This window comes from Serinus canaria, chromosome 18 (assembly GCF_022539315.1).
Source record: "Serinus canaria isolate serCan28SL12 chromosome 18, serCan2020, whole genome shotgun sequence".
NCBI lineage: Eukaryota > Metazoa > Chordata > Aves > Passeriformes > Fringillidae > Serinus > Serinus canaria.
Genome location: NC_066331.1, coordinates 742,721 through 760,580, shown reverse-complemented (window position 1 = coordinate 760,580; position 17,860 = coordinate 742,721). Strand labels below are relative to the sequence as shown.

General features: G+C 53.5%; 1 protein-coding gene across 1 annotated transcript in view; it reads right to left on the bottom strand.

Moving 5' to 3' along the window:
• Positions 1-841: 841 nt before the first annotated feature.
• Positions 842-17,860, bottom strand: part of RNF213 (ring finger protein 213) — a 46,009-nt gene continuing 28,990 nt past the window's right edge. The window contains 34 exon segments of the mRNA XM_050981195.1: positions 842-1,444; positions 1,917-2,095; positions 2,198-2,226; positions 2,229-2,286; positions 2,559-2,756; positions 3,046-3,123; positions 3,207-3,408; positions 3,498-3,678; positions 3,986-4,069; positions 4,634-4,738; positions 4,741-4,765; positions 4,960-5,211; positions 5,499-5,593; positions 6,315-6,495; positions 6,815-6,974; positions 7,307-7,401; positions 7,720-7,754; positions 8,313-8,394; positions 9,007-9,249; positions 9,488-9,592; positions 9,800-9,928; positions 10,518-10,708; positions 11,315-11,525; positions 12,429-12,543; positions 13,231-13,333; positions 13,427-13,590; positions 13,913-14,092; positions 14,326-14,426; positions 14,532-14,652; positions 15,342-15,523; positions 15,869-16,081; positions 16,383-16,537; positions 16,947-17,086; positions 17,378-17,566. Coding sequence (XP_050837152.1) covers positions 1,288-1,444; positions 1,917-2,095; positions 2,198-2,226; positions 2,229-2,286; positions 2,559-2,756; positions 3,046-3,123; positions 3,207-3,408; positions 3,498-3,678; positions 3,986-4,069; positions 4,634-4,738; positions 4,741-4,765; positions 4,960-5,211; positions 5,499-5,593; positions 6,315-6,495; positions 6,815-6,974; positions 7,307-7,401; positions 7,720-7,754; positions 8,313-8,394; positions 9,007-9,249; positions 9,488-9,592; positions 9,800-9,928; positions 10,518-10,708; positions 11,315-11,525; positions 12,429-12,543; positions 13,231-13,333; positions 13,427-13,590; positions 13,913-14,092; positions 14,326-14,426; positions 14,532-14,652; positions 15,342-15,523; positions 15,869-16,081; positions 16,383-16,537; positions 16,947-17,086; positions 17,378-17,566 — 4,738 coding nt within the window. The 3' untranslated portion in view covers positions 842-1,287.

Here is a 17,860-nt window from a genome sequence, read left to right as displayed (position 1 = left end):
AAACAATAACCCTCACAGCAGTCCTGGGTCTCAAGCTGCATTTATGCTGTAAAGTTCAATTTAGTGGGCTCTAAATAAATCTCACTGGAGGATAAAATAAATCTCCTTCCACAGTAACTACCCTGGAGTCACCAGCACAGCCTTGCTACCAGTTACAGAGCACTTGTAACACCTGGTACAGGGGACAGACACCTGACACCCCCAAGGAAAAAGGGAATTGCTGCTCTCCTTCTTGGCCACGCACCAGAATAGGTCCTAGCAGGGCACAGGGCACTGCCTGTGTCCAGCGCAGCTGCCCTGCAGGCAGCATTTCCAGCAGAGCAATCAGACTCACGTGTGTGCTCGCTGGCCCTCAGCCGGGCCTGCTCCCTGCGGGCCGGCCGCGCTCAGAGCGGGGTCCTCCCAGAGCCCCGTCCGCTCCCCGGGGAACCCCCGACCCCAACCGGGACGCGGAGCAACCGGCGGCTCTTGCCGAGGGTGCCCGTGCCTTGTGGGGACGCGGAGCCAGGCAGCCCCGATCCCCGTTACCGCTCCCAGGGGCGCAGCCGGGCAGTGCCCGGGGCCCGTCCAAGCCCCAGCCCCGTTACCGTTCCCAGCGGCGCCGCCGGGCAGTTCCCGGGGCCCGTCCCAGCCTGACCCCCGTTACCGCTCCCAGCCCCAGCCCCGTTACCGTTCCCAGCGGCGCAGCCGGGCGGGGGACGCGGCCATGGCGGCGCCGGGCCCGCCCGTCCCGCAGCGCCGCCGTTCCCCGGAAAGAGCGGCCGGGCGCGGCCGTTCCGGGCCGGCGGCACCGATCGCGGCAGCGGATCTCGGTACCGATCGGGGAAGGAGCCGGGAGCAGCAGCGGGAGATGAACGAGTTTATTTAAGGGGGGGAGAAGGCGGCCGGGCCGAGGCGGGCCGGGGCGAAGGCAGCGGAGCAGCCCCGGCCCTCAGGGCTCCCTGTTCGGGCCCTGCCGCAGCGGGGGCGCGGGGCAGGAGCCGCTTCTGCAGCCAGCGCAGAAAGGCAGGCTAGAAAACATCAACCCTGCCCCGGCACGACGGCACCATGATTTGTAAAAAAAGTCCTTCATGTTCCTCCCGTGGCTCTGGAGCTGTGGCGATCCAGGGTTCGCACCGAGCTGCTGGGTCTATTTCACCCTCCTCCTCCACAGCCACTCTCCTCTTCACATCAGGTGTAAAAACAACAACCCCAAACCCAAAGAACAACCAACAAGCCCCAAACAAATGCCCAGAGTTGCAGGAGCCCTGACGCGGGTGTTGTGGCAGTCCCTGGCAGGGCTCTGTCCTAACTCTCCCTGTGCTCCCTCCTCTTGAATACAGCAGCTGCTTTCCAGGTAGCAGCAGCATGAGACAGAAGAATCTCATCAGGGAATGTGTCTTCCAGCTCTGGAGCTAATTCAGACTCTTTGTCATCAAGGTAAGGCAAGAGTGATTCCTTCAGGCTGGAAGACAGAGCAGAATGGCATTAAACAACTAAAAAAACCCAAACCTCAAGTTCCACAGTATGAGTGGACTCCACCACCCAAAATACTCAATATCCACAACTGAACAGGGGTGTCTAGTGAGAAGGGTTAAACAGCCAGGGGAGGCTGCAGGGCAGAGCTGAACTCTGGGGCTGGCCTTGAGCACCATGGAGATTTTTTCCACCCTTAATGAGTTTGTGATTCTGTTATTATTTTATCCAAGTGCCTGCAGAAGTGCTGCTGTTTGTGCCCTGGCCAGCAGCTCCTGGAGTGTTCCAGCAGTGTCCCCAAGAGAGCCTGTGTGAGATGGGAGTGACACCTGCCAGAAATGGGTGTGGATGCTCCTAATGCTGCTGCCTGTGCCAAGGGAGTGTTCCCAGTGTGTGCATGCTCAGAGGCAGAGAAGCTTCAGTTAACAACAACTGTGGTGGCTCTGGCTGTACAATCCTACCTCCAGGTGGGTTTGAATTCCTCCACAGCTTGGACACGTCTCAGCTTCAGGATGATCATTTCATGGAGCTCCTGCAGGAAGATTTCCAGCCTGGAGTGGACCAGGAAGGTGTGCAGGAGCTTGGCAAGCTCTGGGGTGAGCTCTTCTTTGTAGTCTGGACTGACATCTGCAAAAGGATCCTAAAAATGCAGCGAGGGGAGAAAAAGCCCAAAGACACATTAGAGCAGCTGCAGGCAGGGCAGGGCAGAGGAGGTCACACAGAGGAGCTGGGGGTGCCATACCCTGCCGAGGCGCAGCAGCTGCTCAGATTGTGGGCACACAGGAGCTGCCACAGGGCCATGCTGTGCCTGAGCTGGCACCGTCTGAGGGCCTGGAAGAGAAGGACAGCTGTGGATGTGAGGGGTGTCCTTAGAGCCCATCCCCAGCCTGCCTGCCCAGGACAGCTCAGCACAGAGCTCATCCAGCCCCTTGGCCTGGGTGGAGCCCATCTGCCCTCTCACCTTTCCCCAGCTGCCCTCAATAATCCAGTTTCTGATACCACAACAAGCAGGGGGAAAGTGAGAGGGCTCTGTCACACAGGCTGGATTTAGCATAAACCAGATTGTACCCCACAAGAATCTGAGCTTTGCCCTCAGGACTCACCTGCAGCACGTGAGGGTTTGTCTGATCCCCCATCTGCAGAACCTGCTCAATGTACTCAGTCAGCAGCATGTCTGCATTCTCACCAGCCATGGCCAGGAAACCCAGGGTGATCTCAGTGAGGGACAGAGCATCACACACATCACTGTAGGACTGCAGCTCCCCAGTGATCATGCTCATCACAGAACTGGGCAGAGCACTCTGAAAACCACAAAGTCATGGTTAATACTGTTTTAGAGCCATACCTTTTTCTTCTCCAATTGCTCAAGTCAAGGAAGACAACAGAGCCCCAGATTCAGGAAACTGAAATGCTGAACTATCTCCCTTCTCTTTGTAAATCCTGACTGGCAGCACAAGGCCAGATTGCACGTACCCAAGGCATGCTGAGAAATCAGCGGGCAAGCTTTGGATGGACAAGGCAAGGCACAGAAAACCCTTGGAAAAGCAGGGATTTCATGCTTGCCCTGCTTCCTGCAGTGCAGAAACCCACCTGCTCCAGCTTGTTCCTGACATCACTGAACAGCTGCTCGTAGTTCCTGTCGTGTCTGTGCACCAGGGTGGGGATTCCCTGTCAGGAGAGAAACCCAAGGATGTGAACCCTGGAACGCTGCTCCCAGAGCCCTCCTGGCTGCACAGCCCTGCCCCTCCTACCATCAGCGTGATGAGTGGCTTCCCCTGCAGGAACTTGCTGATCACTTGCTGCTGGATCCTCTCCAGATCAAAGTCCTGCAAGGTCTCCCCTCCCTTCTCCATGCTGTACTGGCAGTTGGACAGGATCAGAGGGATCAGGTCCCTCTCCACCTCGTAACTGATCAGGTGCAGGTCGGCCACTTCCGAGGGGCTGACCAGGTACCTGCAGGGAGCAAAGGGCCTGTGTTCAGAGGGAGAGGCCTCTGTGGAGCAGGGAAAGCTGCCTGAGAGGGAGCAGGGGATGCAGCAGACCTGTCATCCTCCTTGGTGTGCCTGTTGACAGAGTGCACCAGGTCGTTGTGCAGCCCGATGAGGTAACTGGCCAGCGCCGTGGAGCACAGCCCCAGCCCCTGGCGCCGTGGCAGCAGCACCTCCAGCCTGCTGTCCAGGCTCAGCTCGGCATCACAGTAGCCTTTGGGCAGCTTGATTTCTCCTGAAATACAGAAACAGTGTTTGAGGAGGCCCGGAGCCAGCCAGGCTGAGCCAGGGCAGGAGGAGGTACCGAGCTGAGAAAAGCCGTGTGCTCGGCGTTAGGGACAAGCACGAAAGGGAACAAGTTAGGGTGAGAAGGGAAACTAATTCAGGTGAGAATACTTCAAGAGAGAAACAAATCCCTCCCCTTGTACCTACATTCTTAACATTTAATGGCCAAGCCCAGTTTTGAGGATATGCCTCAGCATCAGTGACGGGAGTAACCCGAACTCAGAACGAGGAGCAGGGCTGGGAAAGAAGCTGCTCACCATTGGTGTCCAGGGAGCTTCTCAGCTTGTTCCAGACAGACAGAAACACATTCACTCTCCTCTCTAACAGGTCCCTCATCCCATCTGAGAAACAACAATAAATAAATCCATGAAACACCTTTTCCTGGTGAAGCTCTCCAATACAGGGATCTTCAGAGCACACCACTGAACTCCAGGCAACTGCTCAAGAGACTAAACAGACACCAAACACCTTCCTAAAGGTGTCAAATGGAGTCATTGGCTCAGTTTGTTATTTTTCCATTATTGTCCGCTCCTGCATGACCTTTATGTACTTTTCCATAAGTACTTAAAAGCATCAATAATTGCACTTAAATGCAATTGAAGGAGTTGCCACAAACTTCATGAAAGGAAGAATGTTCATTACACTCTTTAGGCAAGCCCTGCTCTAGGCTGAGCTTAAAATGCCCACAGAACCACTGCTGCACTGCACAGAGCTCCCACACCTCATAAAAAATCTCCTGTACCTAATTCCCTTTAAAGTCATCTGGTAACTTTTCCAACCCTATCCAAATCTCAGTTCATTTGGGTGAGAGTTAAAAAGAAAACGTGAGTTTTCCCCTTCACTTTCAACTGGACAATCCAGCCCTTTCTTTTTCATTAATTACAATTTTGGCACAGTCTCCTCACCTGAGTGGGGTTCCCTGAGGAATTCCCTGATGGAGCAGTGTTTGATCTCTGCTGTGTTCTGGAATTGCCTCACCAAATCTCTCTGCAGAGCCAGAATCTCGGGAGGAATTTCACCAGCCTCAGCTCACTTTCCTGGAAGAGGAAAGGGAGGCTATGGGTAAGGCTTGGACACACAATTGGGAATACTTTTATGGAATTACTTCTTAAATGTTTAAAAGACAACAATATCTTCTATGTTCATTCTCAAGATCATAGCAAGTACTGAGATAATCCAAACGTGTTTAGTGCTGGGCAATGCCAGGCTCTCAGCCCTGTGCCAGCCCCACCTTCTGCAGGAACTTCCAGAGGAGAGGGACGGTGTCCTTGGCATTCTTCTGCTGCACAACGTGGCCCAGGTTCTCCACAGAAACCCTCCTGCGGCAGCTCCACATCTTGGAGTGGTGGACGTGGCTGTCCCCTGGCAGCTGGGACAGGAATGCAGCTGGGTCCCCATACACTATCTTCACTATGGGGTTGGAAGAGATTCTCTCATCCTCTTGGATCTGGCGGTTTAACTTCAGAAGCTTTTTATCCAAATCCTGCATTAAAAGATAATAAATTATTGGGTGTTGTGAAATACCTTCAGCTGAGCTAAGCCATTTCTGCTTTTCCAGCTATACAAATTCGTCCCAGAACAACCCCAGCCTCAGGCTCCCATTTCCCCAGGCAGAATAAAGGTGGCTAATCCTTAATCTGCAGCTGTGCCACAGGTGGGCTGGCCTTAGGAATAGCCAGGTGAAAAGTGTAGCACAGATATTACAGCACATCATATTTCCAGTGGATTTTGAACTGCTCAGACACTGACTCTGTATAGCAGATTTCTCACCTCCAATTCAGGAACAATAATTGTGTTTGCAACAATTTCTTCCCATTTGTTTCTCTTCCCCTTGGTGGACAGAAACTCATCAAACTGCACCAGCCCTGCAATAGGAATATGTCATCTCTTACATCTGCAATATTTCAGTGAAAAGAAAGCACAGATTCACAAGTGCTAGAAGGTAACGGAGTATCTTGTCCAGCTGGAGAGTGACAAACATCACACAGTGATCCAGGTTTCCAGGAGCTTCATGTGAATGATGGGCACATTTACACCACTCCTTCATAACCCCAGAAATACTGAACAGGTTGTCCAAGCTCAGACCATGTCCAATGACAGAGTGAAGCTTGGAATACTGACTGGTGCTGTCCCACACTCCAAATGTGGGCTATTTACACATTAATGCCTCGGTGCCACAGTGACTCCAGACCCCACCATGAGCCCCACTGTGCCATCCCTCTTCTCCCAGAGAGCTTCTGGGAGTGACTGAGAGGCAGCACAGAACAGGGCCTGCACACAGCACGAGCTGAGTGCTGGGAGAGCAGCCCTGCTGCAAGCTCTGCCCATCTGTCATGACGCTGTTTTGTCAATAATTCATTTTCAGAGTTATTGACTGCACCAAACCTTGCAAACCCCACGTACCCAACTGAAAGAAGCAAACAGCCAAAAATTCTTCCCTCCCTACAGTAAGAAACAAGCTTCAAGCTCTCTATTTCCCTCTTCAACTCAGCAGCTGCTGTTGGAAGGGGTTTACCAGCAAGGTGGCTGCATGGCCACAGCCCTTCAAGCACAGCCCCAGGTGACAGGGCAGGGGGCTTTTCTTACACTGGCCTGGCTGCTGCTGGGGGGCCTGCAGGAGGCTGCTGAGCACCAGGTGCAGGATGTTGATAGTGTCATCCACACTCTTCCCCAAAATCCTGGTCAGCTGTGCCAAGTCCTCCTGAACGTGCTGCTGCAGGAAGCTCACCACGTCGTTCACTGTTGGCTTGATCATCCTTCCCAGGGACTAAAGACAACAAAGGCAAGAGCTGAGCACAGCCAAAAACATCCAGGGAAGCACAAAGCACACAGAGCTCAGTCCTGCCAGGCACCCCCACCTGTGGGATTCCTGCTACCTGTGCCCATCAAGGCAGGGCTGGGTGGATGTGCCTGCATGGAAGTGCAGGAATTAACCAAAATCCCTGCTGGGCAAGGAGAGAGGGAATTTGGGTCTTGCATCCTGACAGACTGCCCTGGCCACTTGGCAGTGTGATGAAAAGGACCAGCAGCACACAAAAGTTCCCCTACATTTTGTGTGACCACCTGGAAGCATTTCTGGAAGGTACCTGAGGGTCTCTGGAGGCTCCCAGCAGCATGGACAGGTGGGTGAGCAAACGGAGCAGCACAAAGACCACGGGGGACACGCCCCTGTCAGACATTCCCAGTGTCCTCCTGTGCTCAACATCTCCAAGGATGTGGCCAGTCTGAGTCCTGTCCTCATTAATGCTGTAGGAAAGTGCAAACATGGTTTTTTTTTTACCTAGACAAAAACCACACGACATCTCTGATACCCAGCAATGCCTTTTTGACCCTTAATGTCTTTGAATGCCATAAAAGCTGCCAATTCAAAGTGCCACAAGGGAGTGAAGGCTTCCAGTCAATTTTGTGCACAGAAAAGCAAATTTCTTCGGTTTTGCTGCCTGATTACTCTTGCTGGGACATCCCCTGCTACACCTTCCAGAGAGCAGCATGAAGTCCTTGGTACCTCTGGCCTTTGAGGGCAGCACAGGCAAGTCCTACATCATTTAGCCCTGCAAAGGCACTGCAGCAGAGCCCACCTGGACTGATGGAAGCCCTGCACGGGTTTGTGGTCGGTGCCTCCAATGAGGACGTGGCAGTCGGGACAGCGGCTGGTTTCCATGGGGAGCCCACACTGGGAAAAGCAACAGGAGAACACTGAATTCCAGAGCAACAGCCTCTCCAGCAGGGAAAGGGAATGAAACAAAAATCCAGCCTCTAAGTGGTTAATTCAAACCCTGCTACGAACTGGGCCTCTGCCTGATGTTTCCCAATCTATGGTATAAATGCTAGGGGTATTCTAAATTTTACATTACAGTGACAAAACTATCAATAATATTGAGTTTAGAAGTGGAACTCTGTGCATCAGAACATTCAAACCAGTAAACAAAATAAAACAGTTTATTGTTGAAAGCTTTGTCTGCTTAAATACCCACCAGTCCCAAATTCTTACCTCTCCCACAGTGCAGAAGTGGCCATTGGGACATGCTGTGGAGAGAGAGACAAACAGGACAGTGTTCTAAGACAGATTTATACAGCCCCTGCTATTCCCTTTCACTGGTACCATCATCCTGGAGCAAGAAACTGCTGAAGATCTAATCAAAAGCCCTGACTATCCCAAAGCCCAAAGGACTGACAGGCCCACACAAGAAGCCAAGGAATTTTTCAGTGCTCCTTCTCCTTGAGAAACAAGGAATCAAAGCCTGACAGATTCTGCTGCCGAGGGCAGGAATGCTCTCAGACCCATTGCCTGCTGCAGGAAGGTCCAGCTGGGGTTAGCAGAGACAAAGTTGGCCAGGAAGGTGGCAGAGCTCTCCTCTCACACCCTGTTTGTGTTGCCTTTGTGCCCCCTCATGCTCTGTGAACAGCTGCAGGCTGAAGACTAAACAGCACTGGATATCCTTAGGTGCATCACCCACACAAACTGCCTACAAATCTGGATTTACCATGGATAACTCATGCTGAGGAGTGTTTGTCCTCACACTTGGAACAGTTTCACTCTCCAAACCCAGGGAATTCCTTCCCCAGGCAGCCAGCAGCACTCACCATACCAGCGCAGACCGTGCATTTCCTTCCAGGTCCTCGCCTGGGCCATCATGTCCTCGGGCATGGTGGGCAGAAAGGAGTGCTGGGGAGGGAAAGGGGACAACAGTCACAGAAGGATCTGGGAACCAGCTCTGCCCTGTTCACTGGTTTCTGTTCACACTGGGGAACAAGAGACAGCTGAGAGCAGAGGTCAGGAGGTGACACAGGTGCAGATTTTCAAATTCACCTTTGAAAATCCCCTCTTAGAACTGTCAGCATTGTTAAGACTTGCACGTGCACTCTCCAGCCATGCTGCAGAGCACTGCTGATGCTCCCTGGTGTGTACCAGCGTGTTCCCTCACACCTTGGGCAGCCAGGAGCAGCAGAGCAGCAGCTCCCTGCCCCTGCCTGAGGAGCCAGAGCTCTCTGAGCAGGCGGGTGAGCACAGGGGGAGCTGCCAGCTGCCCTCAGCCTCGCTCACCCAAAAATCAGCAAAAGTAATTGCTTCCTACTGATCAGGATGGAGAGGTGGCTTGAAAAGAAACCAGGCCAGAGCTTGGTGTTGTGCTGATTGATCCCAACAGCACTGCAATAATCCCCCCCAGTGTTTCACAGCTCAAACTGAGTTGGAGCATTGCTGCTGAGAAAGAGGATCCAGCAGACACAGGCAAGAGCCAGGGATGAGCTGCAGTGCACGGGAGCTCCGTGCCCTCACCTGCATGCTGTGTGGCTGGAAGGCCAGGTTCCTGAGGGGCTGCAGGACAGGGCTGTGCCCACAGAGCAGCACAGCAGCCACATGCACAGCCATCTCCACCAGGGCTCCCTGCTGGCTGTGCCCCCGTGGCTCCATGGCCAGCCCGGGCAGGGTGTTCCTCACCAGGGCAACTGCGAGGTCCTGCAGCTCAGGGGAATTCAGCACTTGGCAGCTCTGGATGAACTCAGTCATCACCTCTGTTTGCTGAAAGCACAGATTGGAAAGAGCTAAAGCCATCAGGATACTGGCCCCAAACAAAGAGCACTGGCAGCTGCTTCCCACCCTGGCTTACCCTGCTCCCAAAACCTCCCCAGCCTGCTCAGCTCGGGCCATCACCCTGGCTGGGGCACAGAACCAAAGCTCCTCCACCACTGGTTCAGATCCCCTTCCTCCTTCCCCACAAAGCAGGTTTGCCACAAGCTGCCAAAGGAGGGTGTCCTACCTGCTGCCTGGGACGAAGGCTTGCATCCCCATACAGGGCAGTGACCTCTCGGAAGATAGCCAGGAGCAGGTGGGCAGATTCCAGAGCTGGGGGGCTGCTGGAGGCCTGGGGAGGAACCAAGGATGTGGCTGGGAACAGGCCAGAGCTGCCCCAGCTACAGCCATGGGATGTGCAGGTGGGAAAGTAAAGAGAACGTGCTTGAGCACAAGCTCCAGTGTCCTCAGGGGCTGGGAACAGACACTGCCCGCAGGGACACTGCAGAGCTGGGGCCATGCAAGCCCAGCAGGGGTCTGGGGGAGCACTGGGCTGTACCTCCTGGGCCTCGAGCAGCCCCTGGGCCGTGCCCTCCATCATGGCTCGTCCCACGGCGTCGCGCAGGGCCCGGTAGCGCTCCCCGCACACCAGGTACCGGTCGATGTGGCTGGACTGGCTGTGCTGGACCTGCCAAGGGAACAGCCATGCACAGCTCTGGGGACAGCCACCCAGATGGAGGGGGCAGAATCTCCTCTTCCTCCCCAGCCCTGATTTTTTGAGATTTTTCTAAGCTTTCTGATGTTTACATTCTTGTAACGAACTTTCTCACACACTTTCTGTAAATAACTTACTGTTTTGCATTCTTTTATGGAGGAGGAGAAATTTGATGGACTGTTAGTTTGTCCAGTGCCACTGGAGAGGTGGCACTGTCACCCTAGAATCCACTGTCACTTTTGGAAATCTATAAATGTTGGAGTCAGAAAATAAACTTCCTTTTTCCACTCGAGAACAGCAGTGCGTGCACGTTGTGTCATTTCGTGTCCTATAATGACACCCTGGGGCATTTCAGGCTCCCCAGAGCAGCAGCAGCAGACACGGCCACCCACAGGTGCTGCCAGGAGAGACTTCATTCACTCAGAACCAGGGCAAGCCACCTCCCAGCCACTGCCACTCTTGCCCGACCCCAAGAGCACACAGCAGCAGGAACACCCCAAAGCAGCACAAAGTGAAGGCAAAGGGGGACCAGAACCATCACCAGGAGATGCCTATTGTCTACCTGCTGCAGAATTTCTGCTGGGAACACCCAGCTGAAGCCTGGCTCTGCGACCAACTTCTGAGCAAACTCCATGCCATGCTGGCTGGCAATCCTCCTGACCAGGTACACACGGTGCCAGTCGTTCCTGGCACAGCTGCAGAACTTCTCCACACTCTTCAGGTAATGCTGCTCGTCCTTCAGCTGCTCTGGGTCTGGAGGGGAAAAAAGAGGGTAAAGCAAAGAGGCAAAAGCACATCCCATCCTGTAAAACTCTTCTGTCTGCCCCAGCTGTAGCACCAAGTCCCTTTATTAGTACTGTGTTATCACACACAAGAAGTTCAGAGCCCTCCCTTCCTCAGGTGCTGTCTGGAGCACTTCCTCAGCCAGATTTCAGACAATGATTCATTTCTTTGACAGGGAAGGTATAAACTCATCAATATAAACTCCTAATCCCTTCTAGCTGTGCAGAGCTCTCATTCATATAAAACAATAACCCTCACAGCAGTCCTGGGTCTCAAGCTGCATTTATGCTGTAAAGTTCAATTTAGTGGGCTCTAAATAAATCTCACTGGAGGATAAAATAAATCTCCTTCCACAGTAACTACCCTGGAGTCACCAGCACAGCCTTGCTACCAGTTACAGAGCACTTGTAACACCTGGTACAGGGGACAGACACCTGACACCCCCAAGGAAAAAGGGAATTGCTGCTCTCCTTCTTGGCCACGCACCAGAATAGGTCCTAGCAGGGCACAGGGCACTGCCTGTGTCCAGCGCAGCTGCCCTGCAGGCAGCATTTCCAGCAGAGCAATCAGACTCACGTGAGTGCTGCTGCAGGTGGAAGATGAGCTCTGCAGCCCTGCCCAGGCGCAGGCGCACCTGGGCCACGGCCTGCAGGTACTCCACAGAGGCTTCCTGGGGAGCCCCTCTGCTGCTGCCTGGCAGGTAGTGCTCTGGAAAGGCTCTGTCCTCAGGCACGCTGCCTCCATGCCCACATCCCAGGCTGTCCTCTGACTTCTCACACATGGAATCCTAGAGAGAGGCCGGAACACTGGTGAGTGGCAGAGCCACCTCACCCAGCCACCCTTGTGTCCCCATGGCACCCACCCAGCCACCCTGGGGGTGCCACGAGCACAGCAAACCATCCCTGAGCCTCCAAACCATCCCTGCCACAAGCACAGCAAACCATCCCTGAGCCTCCAAACCATCCCTGCCACAAGCACAGCAAACCATCCCTGCACCCTCCACCACCCCACTTCCCCCTCATCCTAAACCTCTGCCAAACACAATTTTTAGGATGTGGCCCAGCTGTCCCACACTCCCCAAGCTTGGAGCTGAGCAAGAGCCACGAGCAGGCTGTGAATAACACACATTCCATGGTCCAAGATGCCAAGCTCTACCTGTCTGTCCCTTAAGTAAGAACACAAATAGTTATTTTAACTACAAAGCGACTTAAAAAAAATCTGTAGTAATAAAACCTCTCCCCTGCTGTCACATTTGTTTCAAGTTGTCTTAAGTCCTGAAAGTTATGCAAGGGGAGGAAAAGGAACACTCCAAAAGGCATAATGATTTAAGTTCTGCACAGTAATTTAAGGGTCTGTGGAGACAAGAAGGCAGTTCAGCACTGGGCTGCTGCCATGAGAAAGGCCCTGCTTGCTGCACTCCTGTGCTGGAGGTTGAGGTTTAACACCCAGACACCTGTCCAAGGGAAAGAATTTATGTAACACTGCAAAGCCACACAAGCCTTTCCTTGAAAAGCAAAGCTCATTCCTGAGAGCAAGTTCTGACCAGGTGATTTGGTATCAAGGCCTTCTGGGCTTTCTAGTTGGAAGAATAATTACATACACAAGAAACACGCCTAGAACTGCAGAAGAATTTCTGTTCTTGACTTTTTTTACTCATGAAACTGCAACAGTTTCATGGCCCAGCCCTTACCTCCAAGCAGTTGACAAAAAGCAGGTAGAGCTCCTTTTTGTCATTTTTCTCCAGGAGCTCGTTGTGCTCCACCTGGGACAGGTAACGCTGCACATCATCTTTGACTTCATTGAAGCTACAGGAGAGAGAGAGAGCCCTGACACAGCTGCCATGCCAACAGGCCTGCCCCTGCTCTGAATCACAGCACAGCTCCCAGAGCTGGCTGGGTGACAGCTGGGGTCACTCTGGATCCAGCTGCAAGACGGGGAAGCCCTTGTGCCATTTTCTGCAGTGACATTTGGCAATGAGCTGGCCTTTGATCATCAGCAGCACTCAGTGAGCACTTCCAGGATAAAGGCACCTGGTTCAGGAGGTGGTCACACCTGAGAAGGGGCTTTTGTGCCCTGCCTGCAAAGGGGGGCTGGGAGGGCTGTGGGAATGGTGGGGGGTCTGTGGAACAGACACGAGATCAGTTTAAATCCTGATTAAATCTCAGTGAATGAGGAGTTTTCCTTTGCTGATCTAGATCAGAGCAGCTACTCAGCCACCTTGCAGACCCAGGCATCCACCCTCAGCAGAGGGTTAGTGGGGGACAACCAGGTAAACCTTGCACAGGCTGCTCACACTGCACCACAAGCTCCACACAAGCCAGCCAAGCTGCACGAATCACAAAGATGGTGAGATTTTGTGGTGAATGTGACATTTTGTGGTGAATGTGAGATTCAATGAAACTCAGGGAGGTGAGGAGAACAATGGGATGGGTTTGATGAGGAACAGAGCGGAACCTGGCCTGGCCTAACCTCCCTCAGCTGATTGTGCTCACCTGTACTTCAGGAGCAGCTTCAGCATCACAGAGCGGATGATGGGAGTCTCATCCACCTCATCATTAAACGGGGACAGGAATTTTGTGTAGACAGCAGGGTGATCTGTGGAGACAAGGGAAGGACAGGTCTGGCAGGTGAGAGAAGGTGGGGACAGATCCAGCTCCCTAAGACAGAGTGAGGGTGAAGGGAGCTCACTTGGGTCTTTCACGAGGCTTCTGTGAACAAAGAGCAGGTTCAGGAGCCTCTGGATCACCTCTGGCTCAGGGGGCTCGTTGTCCTTGAAGCACATGGTGGTGACCATGTCAATGAAGAAATTATTGCACCTCTGGCGGAACAGGGCCTTCTTTGCTATGGCAGCTCTGGGAGGGCAAAAGCAAACACAGAACCTCTTAAACCACAGAGGAACTCTGCACACACGGGCAAAGTCACCCAAGGGAGACACTTTTCAACCTTCCCCACGAAATGACCCTTGAGGTCCCTTCCAACCCAAACCATTCCATGATTTTACAGAGGCCAAGGCAGCTTTCCCCTTTGTCACAGCAGAACAGACAGGATGTGTTCAGTTCCAGAGGGATGAAGCAGAGCTCACCCCCATTCTGCTCGTGTTGACCACCTCAGAGTTGAGAATTTCCTCACAAAGCCCCCCAGTGAACAGTCCCACCTTAGAAGGTGGCTGAGTACCTGAGCTCCTCAGAGACAGTTAACTGCACATCCTCCACCGCAGCCCTGCAGTAGGGACAGTACATCTGTGCTGGCACCAGCCACTGGCTGATGCACTTGTGGCAGAACACGTGGTTGCAGGGCAGGCAGACAGGGTCCTTTGGCTCTCCCAGGCAGATGGGACACGGCTCCAGACCATGCCTGGAATCCAGAAACAGCAATGAGTACAGCTGCTCCCATGCTGCCTCCCCAAAAGCCTTGAACAAGGTGTTCAGCTGCAGCTAGACCAAGAGCTGGCTCACTGCTCAGCTCAGGGTGCAGAACCAAGCAGGGCCATTGCTCTTCCCTTGGCTTTCACTGCAGCCATGCAGCACTGCCAGAAGTGTGCTGGCAATGTCCCTGCTGGCCCCTGCAGCCTGCCCCAGTGTCAGTACCTGTAGAGCCTGCTGCTGACCTCGTTCTTGCACTGGCACAGCACTGTCAGCACTGCAACAAAGGTTGGATGAGACTTCATGTCTGAATCGTGCTGGAAACACTGCAGAGGGAAAGGACAAGGCCTGGTGACTTAGCTGCAACACCTGAGACCAGAATTCCTGTGATCAGCAGAAGAGGGAAGAGGTGAAATGGCAGCTTTGCTCACCTTGGCAAGAAGCAAAGTGTATTTTCTGACCAAGTCCTCGAATTCGGGCATGACGGCGTGGATGCCCAACAGGACGTGCTCCACGAAGAGTGCCATGGCAAACACACGGCTCCAGCAGGCCCTGGGGGGACAGCAGGCTGGCACCACAGCAGGAACAGCAGCCAGGGGCTCACTGCTGCTCCTGCTCCCCTCCACAGCCCTCCTGCACTTCTCACTTGCTTTGCCCTTTGGCTTTCCAGAGGGGATTTTGTCAAGGAGAGAACATTCCAGCACTTCGCCCAGGGGGCTCAAGGGCCTGGCCTGGAGGCAGCACTGCAGCAGGACCAGCAGCACTGCACCCACCTTCTCACACCTCTATCTCAAAAATTTTTTAAAATACCAATCACAATTAGGTGCCCTTTCTTCACTTCAAAAAAACTAAACGAGGTCTGTGAGAAAGTGGGGTAGTGCTCTGGGCTCTCTTCCAAAACACAAGATGCAGTGAAATTCCCCATCTCTTGAGTCCTTATGCACAGAGGATGAAGTGGGGAGACACTGCTGGTTAACAGGAACCTGAGGAGAGTTTTAAATAACCCCTGAACCCAGATGGAATGCAGCAGATGATACTGCCAAATTTAGAGAGAGAATCTGCAGGAGATGAGAGGGGAAAAAATGTGGTTCTTGCTGCTTGGTATGCAATTGAGCCCAGCAGGAACCTGGAAAGGTTTGCAAAGCCCGAGAAAAGCAGCACCAGAACAGCTTCAGGCTGCTCCAATGCCCCAGAGCACCACCAGGAAAAGAGCAGGGCTGTGAGCAGAGCTGGGTACCTACCTGAGCTCCCTGAGCAGCTGGTGGCAGCGGCTGCCCCTGCGCTGGGCACCCTCCTCTTTGCACAGGAATTCAATGGGCATGTGGAGGTTCTTCACTCTCTGCAGCCAGAGCTCAGGGGAGGCTGTCTGCACCAGCCCCTCCAGCTCCTCAGCACACACCATGGCAGCCAGCACGTCCAGAACCTGCACACACACACAGGGTAACAACAGCTGCATTTCAGAATTACTCATGGACCTGGGCTCTCAGTCTGCTTGCTACAGCACGTGCTCTACTGAATGTTTTACTTGATTATCTTAAACTCTGCCATTCTCATGTTTGGGGCTTGGCTCGTCAGCATGTCCTAGTAACTAATGCAAAAGCAGGGCAAACTATCTTAAAACCAGCTGGTAGCAATAAGAACACAGCAGATCATGCCCAATTCTGAGGAACCCCAGCCTGTGCTATCCCCTGTGCTGTGGCTGAAGTCCAAAGGAGACTGAAGAGCATGCAGACAGAGCTCCCTGCCAGGGCTGAGGCAGTGACTCTACCATCTCAGAGCAGGGAATTCTGTATCCTTGCTGGCTCAGGAGGTAGTCAGTCACACGGGGGTACACAGCCAGGATCCTGGAGAAGTTCTGCAGGCGGCTCTTGAACTGGTTGTGTGCCAGGTGGGCCCAGGGCAGAGAGGGCACCTGCTCCTTTCTCCAGGGGGACTCTGCCACCCACTCCGCAATGCAGGACAGGAACGCCAGACGCAGACACTGCAGGGGTGGGACACACAAAACCAAAGGTCAGAGAGTGCTTTTATATTCATTTTGTACTGGAAAGCCTGGCAAAATTCTCTGAAAGACAGAATCACTTCCCTACAAAGACAGCCTTAGATGTGTCAATTTATGCAGGTGCTGCCTCTCTGAGTGACCCCAGTGTCCAGAGTCTACTCTGGGGTCCCCCTGCTGCTGGGCTGTCTCAGAGGGGATTCCCCCCAAGGCAGGACTGATTCAGGAGGACACAATCACAGGCATCACACTCTTCTCCCCAGCCAAAGAGTTTCCAGCCCCTGACCTGCAGCTCCTCCTGGGAGGACACACCGATGGTCAAGACAATAAAGTCTGTGATGTAGCACTCGAAGAGCATCTGCCTTTCTCCCTCAGTCAGAGCAGAGATGAATCTTCCCAGGGCAGTTTTCTGGAAGTATTCCACAAATTTCTCAGCATGGCCTGGAAAATGAGGATGCAGAGAAAAGCTGGATGTTAGGAGGAAGCTGGCTTTGACACAGCATCTATCCTAGAGACACTGACACCTCATTAATCACTGATGCATCCAGCACTCCCCTCATCCAGGGCACTGAGGGGGGATTCAGGCCAGGCCTTGTCAGCCCAGCACCGTGTTGTATTTCTGGAATCTCACCTTGTCATTAACTCTTGGCTGCTCCACAGCACTTTGAATGCAAGGGCACAGAACAGGTGAGAAAGATGAATGGTGAGAAGCACAAAGAAAAGCTGCCTGCACAGAACTCTGCTGGCTCACTGGAGCACAGAGGGACTGAAGGTGTGACAGGAGGGGCACAGCAGTGACAAACCAGAGCTCAAAGGGCAGTGGATGGACATGCTGAATCCAGGCTCTCACCTTCAGTGTTTTGGATGTACTGAGCCTCCAACCACATCTCTTCCAGGTACTCCTTTATCCTCCAGCTGAAGGGCATCTCATTCCCAGCATCAGCAGATACCATCATGTTGTTCTGCACCAGGATTATCTCTGGCTGAGGGCTGGGGGGGTTAAAAGGTCATTAATGCACAGAGCTCTTCTCTGGGAAGCACAGTGCAGACAACAGAGGCTGAGGCTGCAGAAAGCAGCTGAGCCCTAGGAGGGAGGGGACAGAGGAGGGGAGGGAACTGCAGGACTCTGAGGAGAACAGGCTGAACCATGAGCAGTGCTCTGCTGCCCTCAGGGGCAGCCCACAAACAACACCCCTCTGCTTTGGGGGGTTAGAGCCAGTGCTGGGCTGCTCCTGGTGCTGCCAGCCCAGCCCAATCCTCCTGCTGCTCCCCCAGGCTCACCTGTTCTTCCCCACCCCGGGAGAAACACTCAGGAATTTGGAGTCACTGAAGATGAACATCCAGAGTTTTGTCACCCACTTTGCTTCTGCCCTGGCCAGCAGCTCCAGATTGCCATTCCTGTCCATGACAGCAATCAGGAGAGCCAGGAAGGGAGTGACCACCTTCTGCACCCGCTTCCACAGGGTGTGCCTTGGGGGAGAGAGACGGAGAAACCCAGAGGGAATGTGAGCAACACCATCAGCAAAACAGGAGGTGCCTGTCCTGAATAACTGCTGACATTTGCATGTGACAGAATCCCAATGCTGCCTTTATGGGAAAGACTACAACCAATAAAAAACCCTGCACTCCTCTCACTCCTGGCTCACCTGCAATCCCACTGTTCCACTCAAGCACTTGTGCATCCCTGCCCCACTACAACCCCTTCAGCTCTGACTCACCCCTCCCCAGGAGAGGCTAAAATTGCCTTCAGAGAGTTTCCAGCAC